At 40.5% G+C, this 26632-nt stretch overlaps 6 protein-coding genes across 17 annotated transcripts in view; 3 read left to right on the top strand and 3 right to left on the bottom strand.

Moving 5' to 3' along the window:
* Nucleotides 1-716: 716 nt before the first annotated feature.
* On the top strand, nt 717-1627 carry LOC6558133. Its single transcript, XM_001984288.2, has 2 exons — nt 717-890; nt 1003-1627. Exons 1-2 carry the CDS (start codon nt 833-835, stop codon nt 1431-1433), a joined length of 489 nt encoding a protein of 162 aa, XP_001984324.1. The 5' UTR covers nt 717-832; the 3' UTR covers nt 1434-1627.
* Nucleotides 1542-2795, bottom strand: LOC6557944 (dimethyladenosine transferase 1, mitochondrial). The gene is made up of 2 exons (XM_032743245.2): nt 2728-2795; nt 1542-2662 (listed from the first exon to the last, which is right to left on the bottom strand). Exon 2 carries the CDS (start codon nt 2660-2662, stop codon nt 1667-1669), a length of 996 nt encoding a protein of 331 aa, XP_032599136.1. The 5' UTR covers nt 2728-2795; the 3' UTR covers nt 1542-1666.
* Nucleotides 2796-2838: 43 nt separating this feature from the next.
* On the bottom strand, nt 2839-3105 carry LOC116806506 (cytochrome c oxidase assembly factor 3, mitochondrial). Its single transcript, XM_043215621.1, has one exon. The coding sequence runs from the start codon at nt 3103-3105 to the stop codon at nt 2839-2841; it is 267 nt and encodes an 88-aa protein (XP_043071556.1).
* A 567-nt stretch (nt 3106-3672) lies between these two features.
* LOC6558350 (F-box only protein 32) lies at nt 3673-12798 on the top strand. Of its 2 annotated transcripts, none has more exons than XM_032743244.2 (4): nt 3673-3723; nt 4824-5142; nt 10099-10427; nt 10498-12798. In XM_032743244.2, exons 2-4 carry the CDS (start codon nt 5036-5038, stop codon nt 11154-11156), a joined length of 1095 nt encoding a protein of 364 aa, XP_032599135.2. In that variant the 5' UTR covers nt 3673-3723; nt 4824-5035; the 3' UTR covers nt 11157-12798. The 2 variants fall into 2 exon arrangements, with proteins under 2 accessions (XP_032599135.2, XP_001984326.2); XM_001984290.3 differs by having other exon boundaries at nt 3689-3851.
* A 467-nt stretch (nt 12799-13265) lies between these two features.
* Nucleotides 13266-15940, bottom strand: LOC6557946 (2-(3-amino-3-carboxypropyl)histidine synthase subunit 1). Of its 2 annotated transcripts, none has more exons than XM_032743247.1 (3): nt 15884-15940; nt 14266-15074; nt 13266-14203 (listed from the first exon to the last, which is right to left on the bottom strand). In XM_032743247.1, exons 2-3 carry the CDS (start codon nt 15049-15051, stop codon nt 13604-13606), a joined length of 1386 nt encoding a protein of 461 aa, XP_032599138.1. In that variant the 5' UTR covers nt 15052-15074; nt 15884-15940; the 3' UTR covers nt 13266-13603. The 2 variants fall into 2 exon arrangements, with proteins under 2 accessions (XP_032599138.1, XP_001984327.1); XM_001984291.2 differs by having other exon boundaries at nt 15405-15904.
* Nucleotides 15941-16515: 575 nt separating this feature from the next.
* The window catches only part of LOC6558541 (serine/threonine-protein kinase mig-15), a 39677-nt gene continuing 29560 nt past the window's right edge, over nt 16516-26632 (top strand). For 9 of the 10 annotated variants that reach the window (XM_032742815.2, XM_032742812.2, XM_043215550.1 and 6 more), the window contains exons 1-2: nt 17092-17467; nt 22994-23059. In XM_032742815.2, the coding sequence (XP_032598706.1) occupies nt 17381-17467; nt 22994-23059 (153 nt within the window). In that variant the 5' untranslated portion in view covers nt 17092-17380. Of the gene's footprint in view, nt 16655-17091; nt 17468-22993; nt 23060-26632 lie in introns of those variants that run through there. The other variant, XM_032742808.2, reaches the window with a different exon arrangement.

The raw sequence follows: 26632 nt of genomic DNA, 5'->3' as shown, positions 1-26632 counted from the left end.
AGGATAAAGACTGTAGACTGAGAGCATAGCCTTGGGCCCTTGTTTTTGAGATATATTTCGTTAATACCATATTTGGGCATCTTTCTTCAGCTTCGAATTAATAAATTGTGACGCTCCAGCACTCACTTGATTACGCATAAGTCGGCTTTTTATGGACTTGTCAACAAAAATCAAAGCCGTTGGTTCAATTAGCAGTGCTTGTCTCTCATCTTGGACGGCTGAATCATCACTTGGCCATATTGATTTGGCAAACATCACACATTCCACCATAAAATATACTCAAAAAGCGATCACCAAATACGAGCAAAAGTTTATTGGTTCGCCGTCCTCTGCCACTGATTTGCATACTAAATTTGCGGCTCTAAAAATATAAATGACTGTTAGCAGGAAACAACAAACGTTTGTGTTTCGGAAATAGGTTGTAAATAGGTAAACAAAATGATAATGAATTCATTGTGTGCAATAAAAAAAAACAAACATAAATGTGTATGTCACAGCGAAAGCAAATTTGCAAAACTAAATGTCAAATAAGGTGAGAGACAACAAAGATTGTTTATTTTATTTGCTTTAAAAACTAGGTGAGTCTCTCACCAAGTAAATAAATATGGCTAACTTTTGAAATTGGCGCGAATAGTTTAACAACGCCTGTGGCTGTGTTTTCAAGCACTGGTGATATATAAATTGTGGTGGATGTTCGATAGACCACATTCGATAACATAAACGTGTGTCATCGTTATCCCTGGCTTGGGCGTTGTTTTTGTCGCGAAAGCAAAATAAATATACCAATTATAATTGCTAAGCTTTTCTACTTGTTGAGTTATATCAATTAAAGATGCAAGCACAAGCATTGCTTACTGCCCTGCTGTTAATGGCAGCCTTCATACACGAAAGTAAGTCACTGAAACTCCAAGTGAGATGACCAGAAGAAGAAGCAACAGTTCGTAAACAATTGAGAATTGTGGATATTAATATATATATTAATAATTGGATATTCATTAACAGGTGCTGCTATTTGGTGTTATCGTTGCACATCTGCAACACCCGGCTGTGCCGATAATTTCAACTGGCGCGGCATCGGTTTTCTCGGCGAACAGTGTCCCGAGACCAACGATATCTGCGTCAAGGTGACGGAGAGACGCGGCGCCAAGGAGACGATTACCCGCGATTGTCTCAGTGCACTCAACTTTCGCACTGACATACCCGCCGACAAGTACGAGGGCTGTCGCCCGGCCGCCAAGGATGTGCGCCTGGGCCACTATGTCAATCACACAATCAAGGAGCACGATGTGAAGCGTGATTACTTCACCGAGACAACCTTCTGCTTCTGCTTCCTCGACCATCGCTGCAATGCTGCCAGCGGTCTGCATCATCCTTCAGCGTTAGCTGGAGCAGCTGTACTCCTGCTGCTGCTACTGCGCAGCGTAATCTACTAAACCGTACTGCAATTCCAAGTACCAAAGTGCCTTTTTTAGAATTAACGACAGTTCAATTTTTTAACTCGAATCTCGTCTAGCAAACATTCCGTCCGCAAACAACGCACATTATTTTTGTACAATTTTTAATATTTTCTCTGTTACAGTCTCTAATTTGACTGAAAACTTATGTAATACATATTTTATACAGTATACACGAAAAAAAACAAAAGAAATGTGATGAAATCGTTGATTCAGTCCTGATTGCGCTCCTGCCTCGGCGCCCGGTAATCGTAACAGGCCACCTCGGGATGGGCAGCCACATGCTCAGCATAGACGTCGGCGAGACGCAGGCACTCGGCCACAGAGAGCTCAAAGGGACGCAGCGTATCTTGCACATCGGCCAGCTGGAACAGGTTGTGTGTAATCTCCTCGCGTCCATCCGGTGGAAGAAGGGTGCCAAAGCCACGGCGACAATATTTTTGGCGCATGCTAAATATGTGACGCACAACGCGCTCCACGAGCGCAAAGGGTAGCTGTGTCTTGGGTTGCTTGAGGGGCATCACTTTGACAACGCCAACATCCACTTGGGGCTTGGGCACAAACGCCTTGCCCGGTATGATGAACTTTAGCAACGGCTGCGTCCAGATCTGGGACATGACCGAGAGACGACAACGTTGTTCGCTGCCCAGCTGGGCGCAAATGCGTTCGGCGACTTCTTTCTGGAAGGTGAGTGTCATGCAGGTGTCGTTGCGTCGAAAGGCACCACGTCTCGCCGCCAGATCCTCATACCAATTGATTAGCAGGCGTGTGGAGATGGAAAACGGCAGATTGCCAATTAGATGGAGACGCTGTGCGGTGTCCGGCACATGTTTCTCGATATTGAAGCGCAGGATGTCCTCGTGGTAGATGTCCACCTGCATTTGCAAGGGACTGGCGCATTCGCGCAGCAGCTGCAACGTTTCCGTGAAGCGTGCATCCTTCTCGACCAGGATCAAACGCTGCGGCTGCCTCCGCAAAATGGAACGTGTTATGCCACCGGGTCCGGGGCCCACCTCGAGGACAATGTCACGCGGATCTATGCGACCCGCCGACTTGACAATCTTGTCCGTCAGCCGCTCGTCCATGAGAAAGTTCTGGCTGAGCTGCTTCATCGCTTGCAGCTTATACAGCTTGACCAGATCACGAATGGTGGGCAACGGCGGCAGTCGGACGCCGCTACTTAGGATGCGCGCCGTCGCTTGGGACATCTGCAAGCGATAAATTAAAAAATGAATCCTTGTAGCAGGTCATGTCAAATTTCTGGAATACTTACATTGATGGTTGTGTGGTTGCTGCAACGATTTCAAAGTTGTGTAAAAAAACGCTTAACGACTAAAGGATTAACTGTAACTATTGGTTGCGGGCTGATTATTTAACGGATTTATTAGTTGGTGGTCACCTTCTTCGGCTCGTCGAAGTCGTCGAGGAACTTCTCCTGCTGCACCGAGAATATGGAGTAACCGTATATGGCCAACACGGAAACACCGAGTGCGCCGGCAGTCAGCAAGTTGTTGCGCCGCGTGCGTTTCAATTTCTGCACACGATCCAAGTTCTGCTGCTCGATGAGTTTCATGAACTGCAGCTGGGCCTTGTCTAGCTTGGGTGCGGTTTCGCCGTATTTGATTTTGGGTCCTTGTTCCGATGCCGACATTATTACACAACTCGGGTCGAGATCTTTATTAGCCTGCTTGAGGGGAAATTTTCTTCTCAATTGGACAATTTCGGCAAAAATTATGAAATCTCACATGAATTAGTGATGGGACTAAATCGTTGATTAGCACGTATCGATCAATCGACTATGCATGAAAGCAATCGATAGTTCACATTGAATTTGTGAAATCGAACGTTGGTAAAGTGTTTTGACTCATGTTGCTAAGCACAGCTGCCAATTATTCGTACTACAAGTTACAAAACTGTAAAACTTACAGTTTGATTTGTAAAACCTTACTCTAGGTAAAATTAGGGCACTTGTTGATTTTAATGTATGCATTTAAATAAATGGCACATTTGTACTGCATATGACAAGCAAGCTCCTTAACTGAGGGAGCTTGTTGCTACAAATTTGAAAATGTATGCGCGTGTTGCCAATCTGAGGCAACATGCTGCGGAACTTGTCTAGGTGAGGATACATGTTGTTAAGCATTTGAGTAACGCTCATGCAATGTTGAGCAACATTTGCACATAGTGCTTTCAGATTGGGGCTCGAGTGCAACGTGAAGCGCGTCGAGTGAAGCAGTTCGTGGAGTTTGTGGAGCTGTGCAGTAGCATTGTAATTTGTGTTCCGTCGAGTGCTATAATTTTACAAATATCCATAAAACTGAGACTTGAATTACTGCCACTTCTAAGCAAAAGCAAAGTGGAAATTAACACACAAAACGAAACCAGCCAATTTACAAAGTGCGTTTTTTACCAATGGTCACCTATACATACAAAGAAAAAACTGCGTTTTGATTTGAGCAATTACAAAACAATTACACACAACACACACACATATATATATATATATGTATGCAGTTAACATATGTACATGTATTTGTCAGTATGTGTGCGACTCAAAATTACTTAATTGAGGAAATGAAAGCAAAGCCTAGCTAAAAATGTTGCTACGAAAAATATTGTTGCGTGTTTTGAGAGCAAGCTGAAAAAATGTATAACAAAAAACCAAATCAAAACAACAACATCAACACTAGCAACTACAAAAGCAAAACAAACGCGTAATTGCAGAAATCAGCTGTGTACCTACAGCTCCACGCTCGCACACAAGCACACACAAAGGAAAACAAACGGAACAACAGAGCGAGTGAGAGAGAGATAGCAAAACAACGCACGATTCGTGCGCTCCTCTTGAGCGACAACCAGGCATACCCCGCCATAGCCCCTTAACCCTTAACATGTCACTCAGCTAACAGCTGGTCGTCTGCTCATCTCTCCCGCTCTCTCGCTCTCTTTCGCTTCTGTATGTGTGAGTGTGTTCTCTGGCTTCAGCTCTTTGCCTTTATTTGGTTCGTTTATATTTTTTGTTTTGATTCCGCATCACAATAATTGCGAACGTTTTCATGCTCTTTCCAAACTCAATTCGCTACAAACTAGTGAAAAGAAGGAGTAATTCGAATATTTAGTCAAGCAATCTTAGACCATTTTAGCCTGTTGCTTAATCTAACAAATTTGCCCATATATATTTATGGCATAATGTGACCGAAATGACAATAAGCACTTTTGGCAGCGTGAAGTGTGTAGGCAGTTCGACGTGAGGGTCACTCAATTGTTTATAAAATTGGAAAATGCGCAACAAATTTTGTTGTATCCGCTGCTTTATAGAATTGCATAAAATTTCGAAATTTCACAGACATTACTCTTTTACTCTTGCAGCTAACAGCAAACAGACACACTAAGCAGACTTAACTGAGTGAGACGCAAGCGTAAAACGCGTTATTCAAAACCGCCGTCCACATAAAACAAAAAAAAAGAAAACCAAAAAAAGAAAATCATAATAAAACAATAAAGAAATAACATTAAGCGTAATTAAAAAATACATACACGTAATACACAAATAAAGCGTAATAGACGACAAATCACATCACATGGCGTTCATTTCGAAAGATTTTCGCTCACCTGGCGAGGCCTGGGTCAAAACCGACGAGGGCTGGGAGAAGAAAAAGGTGCTCGAATGCGGCGGCAAACGCAAACGGTGAGTCTCCTCTTGGGCATTGGACTAAACAATACGCAATACGCAGCTCTGATTAGCAATCAATCGATCCGATGACAATACAACTATTTAACAATCAGATTGGATATTGCAGTTTGTCGCGCTATGCAATCGATAGACAAAACAATGGAATATTTTAACACTATTTAGGTCAGATTTACAGCCAAAACAGCTGTTGGCTATATACTTATATATTATTTGTATATTGTCATATGCATCGATAAGATAATTTGCCCAATATGACTGATTAAAGGCCAAGGTTGCCGGAACTGTTATACGTTGCAGACAACTTTTGGCAAGGTCTAAATGCGACCTACTAAAAATTCTTATCAGACTTAGTTAACACATTAGAAAAGATTGCGAAAAGCATTATTTGCCAATAGACTGTCATACATATTACAATGAATGACAGACGAAACAACAATAGTTGTATACATTTGTATACATAAAAATACCCTTCACCTTTTCCACACACACAGCTAGCGACTCAACATAAAAAGAAACATACAAAAATGAGGAAACGGAAAATGTTGAAACGGCATAATGTCCATGAAATTAATACCATTAAGATGTATGTTAAATTATTTAAAATGGATTGATATTGCACTTAAAGTTAGCTTTAGATTGCCCACAAAATATACAAACCTACTCACCTCATTCCTGAGTATTGATTTGGAGAAATGTACTTTCGATTCATTTATGTATGTCGATAATCATTAGGGTGACTCACTTAAAATGAGTGTGAAAGTGACAGTGACAGCAAACGATTGGATGATGATAGAAAGAGGCAGGGAGAGTTGCATTTTTTTGTTGAAGCTCTTCATTTGATTAATGGTTAGTTTTTCTTAACTCTTGAACATAAAGAAATCGTAGTAAAAACAAAGTGTGTTCAGAGTTTTAAGCAAAGCAGCTAAGAAATTGGTCTTCGGAACTACAAATTACCGAAAATTAATAGATATAAATTTCAAATGCAAACACAAAACAAAGACAATGAACAAACTTGTACATTTACTACTTGACCCCTCGGCACCAGTTGTTAACTCTTGGCTCAAATCTCAAGGGATAGGGGTAGGGGTAGGGGATGGAGATGGGGATGGGATATGTGGAAACGTGACAGAGCGAAACGTGCAAGTTGAACGAGCCAGTCGAGCGACTCACTTGAAAGACTCCAACGACGGTTTACATAAACCAGAACAGCGTGAAAAGCATACACGGAAAAACTCATTTTAAAGTGATTATTTTGACATGTCATAAAGAACCATTTTCCGAATGCGGCGGGGGAAAAAACCTATTTTTGGCATGTGTCATGCAGCTAGTATATATATATTATATATACATATTGCATATATACTTCTTATATGGAAGAAAAATGCGGAAGCAATGCGCAAAGCAAAGAAATTTCTAAAGAATTCCAAAATTAGCTGCAGAGAGTTACGAGAAGTCAAATGCACATACATATAAATATATATATATGTGTATATAAATGTATATCAAATATCTGTTAAGCATTTCTTTTTGGCGCTGAAGGACGAACTGTAAAATCGAGTGCGGTTTTTATATATATATATACATAACTGGGCGGTTCGCAGCCTTGGAAACTTCAAGCCCCTGGCGCGTCCCCCACACCCACACCCACATCGACTTACACACAGTGCCTAATGAAACTCGGTCAAGTTTAGGCGAAAGTACAACAGTTAATATATATGTATATATATATATATGTATGTGAGTGGGTGTGTGTGCGTTTTATATATTTGGGTGCTTGTAGCTGCCCTAAAAACTCAAGGTTCCGTCTCATTCCCATGAGTTCAACTTCCACCTGAAATCGATTTTGAATGAAACGCTAAAGCGCTATGCGAATTGAAATCATATTTTAAAAATATGTAAAACATATTGCCCAGAACTGGCCAAGGTTTGTTTATGTTCGACAAATATTAGGAATTTACTGCGAAAGTTCTCGAAACAAAAACTTCACCATTTGGTTTTTATAGCATGCAATGGGAAATGGGGAATGGGAAATACACATATACATTTATATGCCGTGGAAATTTCATAACTGTTACGAGTTGTACATGTTACACATGAAATTTCATGTTTTTTGGGGGGAAGTTTCTTTGTTTTTTTGGTTCAATTAAAAAAATGCGATTGCCGAATTGCGAGCACTGCGTAATCCATTGGTAATCATAATTAAAAATTTCCAATTGCATAAAACCAACAACGAATCGAAGATACGGACGTAGATGGAATGGACGTGGATGGATGGTGGACGGTGGATGGTAGAAGGTGGATAGTGGATAGTGGACCCACTTTCACTGCACTCTCCATTGAACATTTGTTGGCCTTTTGAATCGACTCTTTGTTTCATTTGCTTTTCGAAACTCGGGTGCAGCCAATGGAAATGCGTTCGTTTTATACACTACTCAACAGGGTAATGCAACTTTAATGCAATCATAATGGAGCAGTGTTTACCATTCGAAATAGATTTTCTAAAGATGACGCTATATGCAATTTTAGCATCTAATTGTAGGAAAAATTGATCGTTTCTTAAAATAAATATCCATAAATTTTTGTTATAGTTCAACGACTTGTATACTCACCTAGTTTTGTTGCATAGTGTAATGTGCACATTTATCATATTTTTTTATTGCACTCACTTTTCGTTCATTTGCTTTGTTTTTCTTGTTGCTATAATTTTTGTTGTTGCTTGTGGGTCCATGATCCGAAACAAATGAAACCTGCCAAAGAAATTGGACACAATTTCTATTTCTTGAAAATATGAACTCAAGTTTTCAAATGTTTAGAACCGCACCAAAAAAAAAAAGTAGTATTTATAGAGCCAGGGAAGAGTCTGCGAGAGCGACAGCGACATGTGATATCTTCCAACTTCGGCTAAAAATAGGACTAGAGAACTCGACTCGTAGCGCTGCTCATCCGAGTCTTGTGTTCCGAAAAAAGGTCACACACACACTTAAAAATAGACGAGCTAATTGCTGCCGGGAGTTTGACCGGAGCCTGATCTCAGCCAGCATTTGCATTTGTTTAATTTGACTCGATGAGAGGTAAACGAACGCTTGATGATGACGTCGTTGACTGATTTATTATGAATCACGTGGTCGTCGCCCCCTCTCTCTCTCTCTCACTCTATCTATCTGTATCTCTCTCTCTATCTTTCGCTCTCGTTGCATCTCATGGTCGGTTGGGCAAAAGCGGCAGGCTGTTTATTTGTTGGCGAACCATCAGCCTTTGTCCCAACTGTGGCGATTTGTTTGCAACTCTGCGCGACAGCCACGAAAACAAAGCAAATTCATTTTCAAAACACTCGCAAATAGAACTCTGCCGCTTTTTGTTGTAATACATTTATTTGGGACGGGTGACTAACCTCAAAACTTATAAACTTCGTGCTGATAATAACTGTATTTAGTCCATTGCCATGTGCATTTTGCTTCTTTTTTTTTTTGTATATTAACTGCTCTTGCAAGGTTACTCAATGTTAAAATAACCATTTTTAATTACTACATTTGCGATTAATCATATTTTAATTAAATTATGAAAATGAAGTGAACGTTAAAATTTGAGTTTTGCTGCAAACTTTAATGCTTGCGAGCCACAAAGAAAGAGTCGGTTTTAGCACAAAATTCGTGTCAACGTTGAAACGCAATTAGGAGTCAATTACCCGGAGCTTTTAAAGAAAATTGTAGTTAGAATAGATAGAATCAGCAACTACCACTCGCACTCTCTCTTACACACACGCAACACACACACACAGCACACTCACTCGGAGTGAGAGAGAGGGAAACTGACCCAGTTTGGACCATAATTGAAATGCAGTAGCCCAAGGACATGTCCTCGTTGGCAACGTTGGCCCAGCTAGCGGATGCATAGCCGCATTCTAAATATGGTCAAGGCACATATCGATCTATCCGTTGGAAGACCGCCTTAATGCACCATGATACATATGCAGCCATATATTATTATATTAATAGCTGGATTGCTGAGATCTGGTGATAAACGTGTGACGCATGTTTTACTGAAAGTAGGCCAGTGACTTGGGCAGATTTCATACTAGGCATAGATAGATTTTGTAGCCGTTTAACAATTGTAAGCCACAAGAAACGGCTAGCTAAGCATTGTTCCTATTAGACGTATCCGATATGTTAATCCGATGTCAAACATTCGATAATAACACACATTACTGTTGAGTTTTTTCAGAATGTCTTCTTACACAAAAACGTTTTTCATATAAGAATTAATCTTTCGAACGACTGGTCTTATGGGACTTATCTTCCTAATCTAATCTAATCTGGTGGGAATCGTCTCCTGCAATTATTGTATCCTCTGCAAGGGTATTGAAATACAAAGTGATTGGCTAAAATGATGGTCAAGTGCAGATTATAATTTGATTCAATTACGAGGCTGTTCCATATTGGTGCTAGTCCAAAAGGGAAATACAGCTTGATAACAATTTCCTTACTCGTTTAGTTCACAGCACAAACGACTTAATTGAAGTTGTGCAAATTGTAATTGGAAACAAAAACAAATAAAAATACATTTAATTGGGGAAACTTGACACTGGCAAAAATAAATATGCCGCTGGCCGCCCAGTGAATCGCTTAATTTAATAACCGGGTTTCAACACACACGCCACATGCCACTTGCAACATGCAACAGCTGAGCTTAGCGTCTTGGCGACTTCCGCCTCTCAAAAAAAAAAAAGAAACAGTTTGCAAACGTTTAAAATAATGCAAACAACACGACAAACTCCAATTTCAACAACAAAAAAAAAACAAATATTTGCTAACAACTTACCCAACAAGTAAGACAGACGGACAGACGAACAGACGGGGCACCTGGTAGAAGAGGCAGTTGCACGCTGCGATTGCAATCACTTCCGAATGCTGGCTTTGACTGCTTTTTCATTTGTTACGTTTTTTTTTGCAGGCACAGCTCGGAGGGTAGCTGTGTGGAGGCAGCTAGCAGTGGCAACGGCAGCGGCAGCATCAGCAGCTCGCAGGTTGGTGAGGAGGAGGAAGCGGCTTGCATGCCGCCACATTATCACATCACAATACGGTGCACCCGTGAGATAGCCGGTTTCAACGGACTGAGCGAGGCGGTGAAGCGCCTCGATTTCCGTCGCTCGGTGCGGGATCGCAAGCGATTCCACTATATCTGTGCGTTCCTGCTGCTCGTCTCCAACAAGGGCATCGCCAGCTTGCCGGGCAGTGCACAGCGTCAGTTGCTCCAAATGGTCGAGGAGGTGGCCTCCCACGGTGAGTAGCAATCACTCAATCAATCAATCAATCAATCACTCAATATGTAATCCCAAACTTTGTCCCGCAGTCAACGACAGTCAGCAGCACCCGAATGTGCTGCGTGTTTTGGCGCTCAAGCTGGATCACATTGTCAACCAGGAGAATCAGAAGTGCTGGGGCAAGCCGCTGGGCAGCACCTATCTGTGGCAGGAGCATGTGGCGCGCATTAAGCGCATTCAACGCGTCGCCAGTCAGATTGAGATTAGGGAACCGGATCCGCAGGCCAGACCCAAGTTGCACGAGCTGCCCGAGGAATGTGTGCGCGAGATTATTCTATGCATTGCCGATCATCGGGATCTGGAGTCAGCCGCCCAGGCCTGGGAGACTATGGCCAAGCTGGTGTCGGAGCAGCGCATTTGGCGTGAGCTGACCCGGTTCCACTTCAATCAGCGACAGATTAGCACCATACTCGATCTAGACAAGATCAAGCTGATGGGCGATGCCAAAGACTGGAAGCAGATCTATCATCAGCTGCGTCGCACCTATGGCGTCAGCGATGACTATCAGTATGCCGAAGTGTTGGCCCTGTGCCGCTCGTGCCGCTGCCTCTTCTGGCCATCGGACGGACATCCATGCATCCTCGACCAGAGTCCCGATTACAAGCAGCGCGTCGAGCAGGCTGGCGGCCAGTTGGCACTGGCTCAGCCAGTTCCACCGGCACAGTTCTTAAAGTACTTCTCATTGTAAGGATCAGGAGAAGAAGTTAAACCAAACTGACCAATGTGCGTGGCTAACGGGGAAAGTCGTTGGGGATGGGCGGGGGGAGAGAGAGCAAAGAGATATATTCATATTTTTAAAACCAGAGATGGAGAATGAAAAAGAGAGAGAGAGAGAGAGAAATGCAGATTGCTCCAGCTAAAGACGATCTTAACTCATGAGAATTATGAGAATTTATTGTATGTGTTAAAGTTTTTAAAAACAAGTCCAACAGAGAGATAGAGAGAGGGGGCGAGAGAGAGGGAGAGATATGGCAGAGAGAAAGCAAAGTGATAAAGTCTTAACAACAACAACAACAACAACACTACTTACATACTTTTATTTATAAATAGAAAAGCTCACTTCTAGGCGAAGTTCGCATAGTTTATTGTTACGATTTTTGAACCGCTAATTGCTTGTGACTAGACTTTCCCAACTGCAACATGCTCTATATAAGTATTGATTTTAAACGATTTACGCATCCGAATATCTTCCTTAACTAAACTAAACTTATCAGATGTTGAGCACATGGCTCAAATACCCTTCGATAAATTGATAAATTGAGTAAAGAGCGTATGCAACACATTGGTTGTGACGAGCCGAACGAGAATCAGTCCCAAAAAAATGTATTACAGTAACGCAAAATAACAAAACTGCCAAACTTTTGTTGGACAACTAGAAGAAGAAGCTGATAAAAAAAGAAACAAAAAGAAAATATAGAAGAAAAAAAAACAATTTGTTGGACATAAGCATTATTAGACACACAGTTTTGTGTATCAATTTTAAACGATCTTTTTCTTTTAGGTATTAAGTGTAGTTATTTTATTGTCAGCTGCTTTTTGGTGCTACATTCGAACATGAATTAACCAAGTTATCCCAGTTATACTTGCCCAATTGTTACGAAATCCAAAACTCTATTTACAATCCCCGAACACGTTAACAAACAACAAAACAAAAAGTACAGAAAACAAAAAAAAAACGCAAATAGAAATCATGTGATGTTGCAGGAAGCAAAGCTAGAAACGAATACACCTACCTAAAGATGAATAAAACACAAATCTAAAAAAAAACAAAAAAAAAAAAAAACTACAAGCAAACAAAGAAAAGAAAAGAGAAGGTATCAATATATATATATAAATGTATATCTGAATCACATAAATAAATATGTATGTATGTACGTGTCCCAACACTAACTGTGAGTGCGTCAGCATCCAAGCCTAATTTAATGAAATGCCGCCAGTCAGGATACAATATATATATATATATATGAAGAAAATCTATATATATATAGCATACTATATTTAAACATAATTACATTTAAGAGTCTCTAAATGTTAAGCGGGTAAAATACGTGAACATATTTTCAAAATCAAAACAAAATAAATTTCGAAACACGAATGCGATTTTATTTGAAATGTAGACAATTGAAGATTCAACGCTTAAATGCTATTCGGTGTACACAGATCAGTTGAGCAATCTATGTAAAATATATTTCGATCTGATTTATGCCCAGACAAACACATACAATATTCAGCTTTTAACTGCATGTATTATGTGTGATGATCGTATTTGTACTACGAACGATTTTTATGTTGAAAATAAAATCTTAAAATATTTATGAAGCCAACAATATATTGTTTAATTGCGCAGTCGAAAGATGATTAATGATAAATAGATAGAATATATATTTCTCAATATTATGTCGCATAATTGAAATCCAATCCAATCCTAATTTGACTTCCCTTTTCAATTTGACTGCCTAATTGGACGCGATTTGAATTTCAAATTGTTTTTCTGATAATCGCAGTGCAGCACAGATAACAGATTAGGCCCCAATTTTGTTATCGGTATTGATTCGGCAGAGGGCTTGACTTGGCCGAAGAATATGGCTTGACAGACTCGCACTGTAAATATATAAAGTATTACGTATTTACTGATATACTTTATGTGACCTATAAGCTTTCATCAACAATCTTACTTTCAAACCATATAGCTGATAAGCAAAAAGTTGGGCGTGTGTCTAATGCGTCATTATAAAACTGATGTTTTCCGAATTTTCAAATTGCGTTCCATTTGAATTTGTGTTAAAAAAATAAGACATTTCTTTAATCTTTGACAACAATCGTTTCAGATATATATTTTTTTGTTTTGTTTTTGTGAAAATGCAACTAAAAACTAGAATATTTGATGAATGCTGTCACAAAATGGTGAAATTAGAAGAAATTAAATGAACACAAGAGTTTTGAGCTAAATAATATAGTTACATAACTTAGAAACCAAATTTGTACTAACTTAAATTAGTAGGTATATTACAATTGGGCTTGGCGGGCACACATAAACTAAATCACTTAGTTACTTAGCAGTAAGTTTCACGTGAGAGATAATATGGGAGCGACTGCAGGATGTCGTTCTCAAGACGGAGCTGTCGACTCTGTGGTTTACCCCTTCTTGTAATCGAGCAGATCGGCTAATGCCGCCGCCTTGCCACTGTCGTCCTTCTCCAGCTCGGCCCGTGTGCAACGGCCGCAGCAATCGGCTGACGGTTTGTTCTCGCATTCTCCCAGCGCTGGTGGCTTAAAGTTGGGTGTCCATGGGCCGAGGCTGCCGGTGGCATAAAAGTCCATGGGATAGGCATTAGTGCGGGGCGAGGCATTGTCTGGCGTCCACTCGATGTCGCCCAGGACGACAGAGAGCTCATAGGGATTCAGCAGTGGCTGCTCGAAGGCCGAGCCCCAATCGATGGAGAGTCGCGGACAGGCAATCTGAACGAAGGCATCGATGCCATCAAATAGCGCCAACTTCTGTGGAAAGATCTCCGATAGCAATATGGTTGTCGTCTCAATGCCCTTGGCATGCAGACGCTTTTCCAGAAACCGATGCACACGCGCACTGCCCTGCCGTCCCAGGGTGCCCAGAATGATGCCGATGCGCTTCGCCTGCTTGGCACGTTGCACGGCCGAATGTCGCAAGCCCTGCATGGCGCCATGATCATAACGCTCCACGGTGAACTTCTTCTCATACGGATCATACTTGTAGGCCTATGAAAAGTTTGTAAAAGTCAGCAAAATGTTGTCATCGAGAGCAGCTGTGTTTTGCTCACCTTGACCAATGGATTGGCAATCATGGCCGATTCTAAATGGAAACGTCCATCGCCCAGGTAGATAATCATTTCCGCCGTCGCCGGCAGCTGTGGCGAGGTGCAGCCCAATATTTCGCCCGGACTGAGAGGCTTGGCCTGCGGCACCAGCACATCGTAGCCGGCGGCCTTCAGCTCTGTGGCAGCTGCCTGCAGTGTGGTGACAAACTGTATCGTGCTGACGAGCGCAATTTGGCCCACGTCGGGCTTAAAGTTCAGCTTGACGGAGTCGAGGAAGTGCAACGGGTCGATTTTAATGTCCACGAATATGTACAGCACCTTAATGCCACACGTCTGATCGACGGGTATCAAACAACTGTGGCCATAATGCACCAGCAAATCGGCGCCCAATGCCTGTGCAGTATAATCATCCACACAGCAGGCGCCGTAGGTGACATCGCCCATGATGACGGTGTCGGCACTGGTGAAGCGTTCCACAATATCGCTTATGACCATTGCGTACATCAGCAGACCCTCGGGCAGCTGGAGGGCGACACGCTTTGCCTTTGTCTCGCGTATACGCCAAATTGTCTTGTGCAGCTCAAAGTTGTAGTTCGACGGCAGCCTATCAATTGCCTGCTGCAGCTGCGGATCAGCGAGCAGCTCCTGTGGTATGCGATTGATGCGCGCCTTTGGCTTGAACACCTTCTTTGGCTTGGCCCGAATGACGATCACATCGCTGCTATTGTTATTGTTGTTGTTGCTACTGCTGCTGCTTAGTTGTGCGAGTGGTTGGACAATGTCCAACATTTTGACCACTTAGAATCGAGCTGCTGCAAGAGAAAAAGATGATGAATTACACACACGCCACAAAGTTGACCTTGACAAACAAAGGCATACATATAAATTTGAATTTATATATAAATATGTATATAGCTATAACTACGCAGTGTTCAGATCAGCATTATTAGAGGCTCGACAATATTTTGCTGGTGTCTACGTGACTGCGTGCAGACGTGCAAAATTTTAATGTAAACACAATTTGAGGCCGCATTCAGGTTTGGCCGGAAAACCAAATGCAATAAAAAAAAATTACAAATACAAAAAAAAAACAAAAACATTTAAACTCTAAAGTGAGTCAGAAGTCGAGTAACGAGCCTCACCTTCACTTTAGAACTAATTTTAGCAGCAACTGTTGAAATGTAAACGCGCCAAGGTTTTTTTTATGTCTGGATTTCCTGCACGTTCACTTTGCTGTTTGTTGTTATTGTTTTTGTTGTTGTATATTTGTTGAAAACACTTGCTGATTATTTAACAGGCGCACACGTTTATCTGGCTGTGTGTGTTTGCGTGTGATTTTCAATTAAAACATATTCGTTCGAAAATGTTGAATACTGCTTGGTTCGAGGGTTGCCGTTGCACTAAAATTGGTCAGTGAACTTTTGAAGCAGCTGTTGTTGCGCCATTGATAACTGTTTCTGAGTCACGTAGGCCACACGGCCACAACAACGTGCAACATATGAAAGTTGGCCGTGTTGCGCGCGCACTTTGAAAAGTTACGCACAGTTTAAGAACTTAGACTAGACACGCCAGACTTATATCAAATACGCAAATAATGTTGTCAAGCATTTACTTTACTCACACTGTAGTGAAATGATAATATACGGCTGAACGTTTAATGCTCAATGTACTTTTCGATATGAATAACTAACAAATTCGATATCGATATTTAGTTCAGGCTTATCTTCGGCCCACCACACTTTCTTAACGTCCATTCAGTGTTGATCAATGTACAACGCGCAGCCAACTTCACACTACGCAATTCGGACTCACGTGAAGTTAGCTGCGTTGTGCATACAAATGTTTGGTATTTCAGTATCGTTGTGAAGTATCATCATGTTATTTTTATATTTAGGTGCTAGGGTCACTCCTTGAAAATTGTGCATTCTCTTTTGATTATAACAGCAAATTAATATCGTTGAGTTTTGAAAATAACAGTGCCATTTTAGGAGCAACATTAACATTACTGGACTAAAGATTCAAATGTATGATTCAATGTGTAATTATTTGTAAATTTAACATAGCATTTTGCTTGTAGAAGTATAAATTATAGTCGCTGTAAATAGTAGTTCCTATCGCATATAAACATAACAGTCGCGATATGCTGCGTATATCGATATAAGGAGATATCGTTATATCGAGCATAACAGACGCATAACAGCTGGCAAGTAACATTTCTGTTGTTGTTGCGTCGGAGTTCGGACGTGCTTGTCCGTGTCGCTCGCGTAAAGATTTATTTCATTTTTTCCATCAACTTGCACAAACCGGAACTTGCTGAAAATTGGGCAAGTCAGTTGTACATTGTGCTCGTGGTGCAAAAACAATCTAAAACACAATTCGCCGTGCGCGCTAAGTATGTAAATAGAATACCGCAATTCCAAAACGCAAACTCCGAAAAATCAAAGGCAAAAGAGAAAAAGCGAGTGGCAGATTTTTTCCTGTCTACCTACACACACATACGAATACATGTATATATATCCAAAGTATATGAATGCGTGTACATCTGTTTGTGTGTGTATAGCGAAGAGCGCAAAGTGTATGTGTGTGTGTGATTAATCGGTGAAGAATAAGAATATTAAATATGTATAAATATTAATTGCACTTGTATCTGCCTAAACAAAAAAAGAGAAAAATCTGTGAAAAAGTGCGTGCCGCGCCCGTAAAAAACACACATACATACAAAATAAAAAGAGAAAAGTTGTGTGGCCAGCAACAAATAACAATTTGTTTTATTTTGCTTAATTGTCGTACTTAACAGTCTTATTGTTATTTATAAATTTTCCATTATAGAGCAATTCAAAGAATATAATTAAAGCATAGTCTGCTTGTTACTCGCCCAATAATTTATAAACAACAATAATAACAGAAGCACAGCAGAGAAGAAGAAGAGAAGAAGCAAAAAAAAAGTGACGGCTTCTGTGTATGCGTGTGCGTGTTTATGTGTGTGTGCGTTGGTGTGCATAGCCTGCATAGCAGTGTGTGCGTATGCGTGAGTGTGTGTGTGTTTGTGTGAAGTAGCAGCAGAAACAACAACAGCAGCCGCAGCAGCAGGCAGAATAACAAAAAATAGCAAATCAAAATGGCGCACCAACAGCAGCAGCAACAACAACAACTGGCACAATCGGTGAATTGTTCATTGGATGATATCGATTTGACGGCACTAAAGGTAAGTTGTCAGCTTCACCAACAAAAGCAACATTTGCTGGAGTCTCGCTCATTTGCTGCAAGGTGTGGCCATGTGTGCATGACTTTTTTCTTCCTATTATTTTATATATATATATTTTAAGTAATTTCCGCATTGCGACGCTCATCAACTTTAAATATGGTTTTCTGCAGCTGTGCTCTCTCTTTCTCTCTCACTCACTCGCTCATCAAATTCACTTTCAATCCCAACTGCACTTATTCAATTATCGCACGGCAACACTTGCAATCTGATAAGAAATTTTGCTGCTGCCGAATACTGAATTATATATGGATGTTTATGAATTAGTTATTATACAACCGTTTCAAATTCTATGAACCAAAAAAAGTTGCCAATTGTTATTAAAATAAAGACTATGGCAACGCCCACTCCAAACATGTACACACACGTACAAACACGCAGAACTGCATAATACATAATAACTGCATATTGACATTTAGTGTTTTGCTTAAGCACTTTTGCAATGTGCTCTGCTCTCTCTCTGTGCGTATACACCCCAAAAACCCACCCCACTCCAACCTCCCCAATTCACCACGATAGCGACAGTGACCGGCCGGTGTCAGCGCCTTTGCGAAGTCTTGTTTATCACTGTTGTTGCTGTTGTTGGTTTTCTTTTATGTATTTTTCATTTCTCAATGAAATGCCCCACACGCACCACATCAAGCCAAGCAAAAGCCGCACGCGTTGTTTTGTGTGGTGTGTGAGTCTATTTTGTCTGTGCTTTTGCCTTTCTCTTTCAGCAAACATTCACCACAGCTTTTGAAACTCACCACGCAGTGGCCGCCCCACGTTGGGCGCAGCACCCACAGAAAGTAAAGTTTTGCCAGTGTTGAGGAGCAGCAGCGCTGTCTGCGTGCCTTCTGTCTCTTCACCTCTCTGTGTAACCGTGTGTGTGTGCGAGTGTCCGTTTGTTGACTCTGTCTTGCAGCTGTGGTGGGTGGGCAGTGTGGTGGGGAGCATAAGGTGGATTGCGACTGTCGGCGACCGTCTGTATTGATGTGTGAGTGTGTGTGTGTGCTGGCATGTACATGGGTGCATGTGTGTGTGCATATGATGATGTTCTTCATAGTAGAAGAAGGCGAGACAAGAACGAGACAAGAATGAAAATTGTTTAGTTTACTTTATTAAAAGAAGCATCAGCAGCAGCATGCGTGTGTAAATAAATGCATGTGTGTATGTATGTGCAGACTACATGAAGATGATGATGAAGCAAAGCAAAGCAAAAAAAAAAAAGAAGAAAAAATGGGAGACGTATGATGGCCCCATAAGTTGTTGTTGTCGTTTGCTGCTGGTGCTGCTGCTCTTGTTGCTGTTGTTGGCCTTCTCACAGAAGGCGCGTGGGCGCCGCGTCTGCGTTGGTTTTTTTTTAAAGGTCATTAAACAATGAAATACGTGCCCCGAAATAGTATTTGGCTTTGTTGCTGCTGCTGCTGCGGCTGCTGTTGACAAAAGGTCACAGTCCTTAAAGCTGCTGCGGGGCGAATGGCACTTGTGCTTCTTCTACTCATTCTGCTTACGCCTTCATTCCCTTTGTGAAAGCTTTGTTAAACTGATAAGAGACTTAAAAAGAGAAGCAAAGGCAAACATACAAAATGCATTCATTAATTATTCTATGATTGCCAGCTGTGAAATATATATTGTACATTTATCTATATCTATATGTGTATGTACTTATGTGTACATTAATTATCTTCTAAAACGCTGTTTGAAGTTTCTGGTTTTTTTTTTTTTTGTTGTGGCTGCACTATTTGATAAGCTCTTTTGCTGATTGCCTTCATATAACATTTTGTGCATGACTTACACACACTTGAGTGTGTGTAACATACACACACACACACTTATGAACAGACACACATACTTACACACACTCCGTTTGCGTCTTTGTTTTTTTTTTTTTCTTTTGTGCGTTTCTTGTGTATATTTATTTTAATCAACGTTTATTGCATATGGCTTTGTGCGATAAAAACGTGTTCGCCCACATTTGGTGTGTATGCTGCTTGTGTGTTGTTTGAAAGTGCTGCAATTTGCTGCATTTGTTATTCTTCTTCTTCTTGCAGCCATTGTAAAGAGATAGACTGAGAGAGGGAGAAAAAAATCACATATGTTTGGGTTTGGTTTGTTTTGTGGGTTAAATCAACATGACTTGGGTAAACACACACGCAGGGAAAAAACGTATCACTAAATATTTCAAGCCAGATGGACACACATAGATACATTAACATACATATGTGTGTGTATATATAAGTTTGTGTACATAAGACAAAATGAATGTACAAATAAATATTTCAAGTAGATTTTGTAAGAATAATTGCGTTTTAAATGAGAATAACTCTTTTATTCCAGATGGGATTATTATGGGGGAAAATATATATCTTATTTCTGTTTAGTGGATTTTTCAAAAATGGCTTAAAGCAGAAGCACAAACCAAGTCTAAATAGAAATTTGAAATTCCGATGCATATTGCTGAACAAAAATGATTAACTCTGAAAATTTAGCATTTGCAACGGATTTCGCAATAAAACTTCGTGTCAAACCCATAAATATTTCATAGTTCTCAAACCATGAGGGAAACTACATTACTCCTTTTCCTACCACGTTGTGTATGGGTTAACTGGTTTTTTTTTGTTATTTTCATAGCTGTCAGCTTAATTTGCTGTTGGCTACAAGACTTGCATATATTTTGCAGCTGAAGCTCAGCTTTCTTGCATATTATGCATTGCATTCCTAATCGAATTGGTCTCAGCCCACACACACACACACACGCACACATAGACATAACTATTTACATATGTAGTTTGTCTCTGTCTATCTCTCTTCCTCCTACTCCTCTCGCTCTCTTATGCATTTGCAAAGAAAAAAAAGCAGTTTTTGCTGCTATTATTTCTCGCATGGGCGTACAATATGCAGTCAGTCCTGTTGGCGAGTCTCCTTAATGTACACACACACATATATATATATATATATTTATATATATACATTCACATATCATTGCTACTCTAACTGGGCCAAGCCTCGTATACGGCCAAAAAGAAATCCAGTTTTGCCAGGCAGGCCGCCTGCCCAGCAGCAGCAGCAAGTTTTAGACTTGGAGTATCAGCGAGTTTTTTTTAGTTTTAGTTTTAGTTTTAGTTGCACTCGTGGCCCGTTTCAACAAATACAACACAACGACACAAGACACAAAGTCAAACAAGAAAGCACAGTTACCTATGCAGTAGCGAATTTTAAATACCCTTTGGAGAGTTACTGGCAGATTTTCATGTGGATTTAATTATTAATTATTCTGAGGTTAAATATCGACGAGTACCAATTTTTGAAGAGTTCTCATTTCCAAGCGATTACAACTCACTGGAAGGTTATATAAGAAAGCAAGAAAAAAAAGAACGAAAAGAGAAAGAGTGGGAGAGAAGAACACATGTAAGAGCAGAGCACAGAGAGAAATGGTCAACAGGCAGCAGCAACAACGACTACTGATAACTGTAAACGCAGCTGCGAACAATCCAGCAGAACCTATGCTTCTCTCTCTCTCTCTCTCTCTCGCTCGCGCTCACCCACTCCCGCAACGGTTGCTGTGTGTTGTTTGTGTTTTGCTTTAGCATGTCAACGCTAATGAGTCATGAAGCGGTTTGTTCCGTCAAAAGTGTGCAGCAGGGGTTGGTTGGGGAACAACACTTGGCTCACTTTTTCGTGCATTTTTAATTGATTTTACAACGTGAAGTAATCGGTCATAAATAGCAGTAATTGCTGACTGACTGCCTGCCTGCCTGCTCTGATGTCTCCTCTCTTTTACTCGCGCTGCCTGCATGTGTTTGACACACTTTGAGGCAACACCAAAAAAACGAATAAGAACAAGAACAATGATAGCAGCGCTGGGGAGGCGTTTCTCGATGGCTCATTTGAAGGCAGCCATAAATCTACTTGAGGCAGCTCTTAATAGTTCCCTCTCTCTCTTACTCTTTTGCCCCATTTGCTGTTTTTTACTTTTATTTTGTATTTTGTTTTATTTTATTTTTTTCGACTGACGCTTTGTCTTTGGCTTTATTATAATTCCTGTGGCTTTGGCTTGCTTCCCGGCTGCTTGAGCATATCATCAGCCCAGCCCAGCCCAGTCCGACTGCCTGCAAATTGCTGCCTACCGTTAGCTTTTGCCTTTGTTTAAAGGGGAAAGGGGGTGGCTGGCGTGTATTTGTTGAAATGTGCAGCTGAAGCTTTTAAAGACTCGACTCTGCGCTGCGCACAAGAATATTCCGTTACAATGGAATGGGGGGCGGGGGAACACAACGAGTGCTGCTTTTTAACAGTGAAATGCAAGAAGAAAAGAATGCCCAAGAAGGAATGCATAAGCTGATGGCTGATGTGTGGTGGGGGAAGGGTATTTAGAGTGGTGGCTAATCAACTGAGAAATATCGTTACAACAAAATACCATATTCAGTCATAATCAAAACTTTTTTATGGGCATCTGTTTTATTTTTTTATGATCGATAAAAATGCATTTTCTCGTCTATACATAAAATAGTTATTGAAATCTAAAAATATAATTTATTGCTCCAATTTCATCAATTGTTTGTTGTTCTTGTACAAAGTAATAGCATATATGAGAACTGCATTCAAGTTATTCTATAAGGCTAAACTTGCATGTTTTCTCAATTAACCGATGTCTGCACTTCTTCCTCTACTTCTACTTCTTCGTCTGTTTGCCTGCCTGTCTGCCCTTTGGCCTCCCCCTTTGACTTGTTGTAGTTCAGCTTGTCATAAAAGGAATTTAGGGCACAGACTGCCCCTGTCAAAAAAAGAAGAAGAGAAGAACTGCAGAAGAACTCAGTCAGTTACCTGTTGAAATTGTTTTTGTTATTTTAATTGACGTTTACCTTAGCTGTCACTAGTTTCTGCACTCCCCCTCCCTCACCTTGTACCATTTCTGTGAGTTCTCGTGATTGCTTCGTGTTCGCTTCGTGCTTCGTGAGTTGCGTGTCAATGAACTCGCATGCGATTTGTTGTTGTATGGCTTGACATGGACAGTGCCAGGGGCAGGCGTGGTGGTGGGTTCGGGATTTCGTTGGATTTGTATTTGTATTAAATGCCGCTTTATTTTTAACGTTTGTTGCCGCAGTCCGTATTTGTATTATTATGCCTTAATAATTTGTTTACACACACAAACAAAACAAAACCCAAAATAACAACGTTGCCTGATTCAACCTTAATGTGATTTTTTTGTTGCTGCTGTTGTTGCTGTTGTTTGTTAAGAGCCTCTGTGCCGCAGCAGCAACAGCAGCAGCCCCGTCCTGTTCTCAGCTCATCCGCATTTGACTTTCAGCCTTTTTTCTTTGTTTGTCTTTCGGTTTTTTGCCTCTTTGCATCTGGCTAAGGATTTTTTAGTTTGTATTTTTTCTTGGGCGTTTCCCCTCGCTATTTATTTTAATTGTTATTGCATTTTCTTCTCTGACAATTGTTCTAAACTAATGTTCACCTTTTGTCTTATCTTGTCCCTTACAGGATCCGGCTGGCATCTTTGAGCTCATCGAGGTCGTTGGCAATGGCACCTACGGCCAGGTCTACAAGGTAAGCAAAACAGCTGTAACTATATATTTAAATTTTATCGATTTTCTACTTGTATAACTTGCATAGGAAACGAAGTATTTAAACTCTTGTTTACAAGCTTGTTAATTTGGATATTTTGTATAATGAATAACATAGTTTTACATATGGGTAACACCCCCAATTAATGATCAAAACCAACACATTTCAACAATGGTAGCCTTGAAATAATAAACACATCATTCAGGAAATAAACACAAAACTGAGATTGAGATTGCAATAAACGTTATATGTAGTTATTTGTTGCCGTGTTGTGGTTGCTTTTTTTACGCCAGCTCATAAGATCTCAGATATTGAAAACAATTTGTCTGACCATTTGAATGTCGGAGTCCATCTACTTTTTTCTTTTTTTTTGTGTCCAAATGTGCAACTTTCTATTGAAGCCCAAACGGGCAATTTGGTTACGGCGCAATGATCTCACAATTTACGTTCAGTTTAGTTTCAGGGCGACCGTTTCTTGGTAGTTGTTGTTGTTGTCTTGTAATTAGCAATCATTAGACTTTATGCTTGAATGCGTCGCAGTTGCGGCTGCTGCCACAGACAGCTAAGATGAGTTGCATATACACTGAGATATATATCTAAATGTATCTGTATCTTTTAGCTCAGTGTATCTCTCTCTCTCTCTCTCTCTCTCTGTATCCGAAAACAAGCTGCGTCATTTGCGAGGGGCTGCTGCCTTCTTAATTAGTTGCGAACCGCTAGACGGGCGCGATGTTTTAGCATCTTCTTGCCACCAAAAAAAAAACTTCTCTCCTCTCACACATTAACACATTTTTTCGCTCCTCTCGCTTTAGAATTGTGCCGCTGGGCAAAAGTTCAAAACCGAAAACAAACAACCACAAGCGCAACAACAACAACAATCATCATCATAATAATAATCACATCAAAGATTTAAACCAAATGCTTCTCGCTGTCGCTGCTTTGGTTCTGAACAAAAAAAAAACAATGCCACGACTTTGTATTTAAATTATAAGTTTAAAATTGTATCTGCAAGATACAACAGCAACATTACTATGCTGCAACAGCAGCAGCGCAGCAACAGCTACAAAAATAGACATTGTGGGGATTACCGTTAGAATTTGTTGCTCCACTCTACTCTGCGCTGCTCTGTTCAGTTCTGTTCTGATGTGGCATGCGCTGTGCTTGGAAGGCCAACGGCAAGTTCTCCTCTCCTCCCACTCCCCACTTTGTTATTTGCTCGCTGCTGCATGCACTTTGTGGGGGGTTAGGGCCGATGCACCACGTTAGCTTTAGAAGAACTTTTGAAATAAAGTTACATCGATAGTTTTGATAGCTTCAGCTCAAGCTTTCGAGCAAATAGATGGCTTTTAAACAGTGTTGGCAACCTTTAATAAGCATATTACATAATTTTCAGTGTGGTTAGCAACAGCACATAATTCTTTAATAGGTTTTCACTACTTAAGGCACTGATTTTCAAAAGAATTCCAGATAAGCTATTGATATGTCTCATGCCGAAGATTGTACATGTATTCGCACTTAATCTTTACGATTGCCTATTTCACAATTCGGTTCAATGAAGTGTCAATAAAGTGTCTGATTTTACAATTTTGCATGCGTCACGGTCCTCCGCTCACTTTACACCATTTTCGGCTTAGAAATGCGGCCAATTCGCTAAAAAAAATATAGTCATATTGACGGCCCACGTCTGTTGAGTCTCCTTCGGAACACTGACGACCTCATTTGTGTTGGGTTACCACGCTAAGCTGCAAGTGGCACGTGGTAACAAAAAAAATACTTAAGCAACAACAACAATAATGCAATTGAAATACATATATATATATATATAAATATATATATACATACATACAATACATAAGCAACTTTGCCCACTGTGCGACGACAACTTGTTTCACTGCTGCTGCGGCATTAAGTAGTTCATTATACTGTCCAACACTGGACTCTCACTGCCTGATTGAGTGTGTGTGTGTGTGTACGGAATTAGCATGAGTAATAAGAAGGCAGAGATGCTTTTCGAGTGTCTTTCTTTCTTTCGCATGCATGGAACTTGTGACTTGTCGCCAATCAGCCAGCGTTAGAACTCACTACAAGAGTAACGGATATTTTGTTATTGTTATTGGTTGAGGTTCTCGTTTTTTCTTCATCGTTGTTGTTGTTGTCCACTTGTTGGCTACGCTTCGCTCGTTCGTTTTCCGCTCTGTTGTCAGTCTGTGTGTGTCATTTCTTAGGCATTTACTGGATTTTGATTTTTATTGACCGTCAGTCAACCGGTTTTAATCCCCCTCTATCTTCCTCTCTCTCTCTCTCTCTCTCTTTCTTTCTTTCTTTCACTCGTTGTCTCTCTCCAACTTTGGCTGGTTGCAAACGCAAGCGCATTTTTAGAAACAGCTTATCAGAAATTAGTCGCGTCGTCATTTTAACGCTTATTCATAAAGTGGTTAATATGATGCAGTGAGTGGGGAATTTTGTGCTTAAAACGGCTTTTAAGTCAATTAATTAGAAGATTGTGACGTCACATTGTGACATTTCTACGAATTCATATGATTCGCTTCGCTGAATACGATTTTCATTTATTTATGCAGCGAGTGACACTCCCCCTTCCCTTCATCTGTCTCTTTTCATGTGATTTATCAACTAATTTCTCGCATGTTTTGTGCTTTGCACTTCCGGTTTTTTTTTTTGATAAGATTTAAGTTTTTTTTGCGTTTTATTGCTACTGCGCTTTTAAAGTGCTGCCTATCACTGCGAGTGACTCACAAAGAATTGTAAACTTTTTTATGTGTAGATTGAGAGCTTGATGAACACATGTAAAAATATAGGTTTGGTTGTACATGTGAATCTGGAACACGTAGTCTCCGGAGGTGGAGTCCCCCGTGGGAGAGCTTTGTATGTATTGTATTGTGGTTGTAGAAAAAAGCACGAATGCTTTGGAAACGTGGCTGGAAATGAAAAATAACAGTGTGGTGTAATGATTTGAAAAATGATTAATAAATCAGAATTGCTGTACTATGTTGTATAATCCAACTTTTACAAATGAGATCACTGATGTCATAAGGTATTTAATGGGACTGCATTAGAGCTCCACCACTTTTGGCACTTAGCCAGCTGTTTTTCAATTTGCGTGAAGTCGCTAAAAAAAAAAATTTCACACGGCGTAGTTGAAAGTAATAAATTGGCAGCTTAATTTATGCCAAAAAGATGACTTTAAATGAGCAACCCGAGCACGGCAACAGCAACAACATAGAATACAACACAGACACATTTAAAAACTGCATAACTTGGCAACTTTAACAATAACATTGTAAAATCAACGCGCCGTTTCCCAAGGTCGTCGTCGTGATCGTCCACCACCCACCACAGCCCCCTTCCTGCTTACGGCACATTGACTTTCCCAACGTGTAGCGTCGCTTGCTTGCTGCGCTAGCAGAAATTTATTTATTTAGTTTTTTTTTTCATTATTTTTTGCGAAAGCGTTCGTAGCGTTAATATGTACATACAACAAAAGATATACTCGTAAACCTAAATCGCATTTATTGTTTTGGCTTTTGCTATTTTTGG

Source organism: Drosophila grimshawi, unplaced genomic scaffold, assembly GCF_018153295.1.
Source record: "Drosophila grimshawi isolate 15287-2541.00 unplaced genomic scaffold, ASM1815329v1 contig_44, whole genome shotgun sequence".
NCBI lineage: Eukaryota > Metazoa > Arthropoda > Insecta > Diptera > Drosophilidae > Drosophila > Drosophila grimshawi.
The sequence above is the reverse complement of the archived record's forward strand: the minus strand, read 5'-3'. Positions and strand labels throughout refer to the sequence as shown.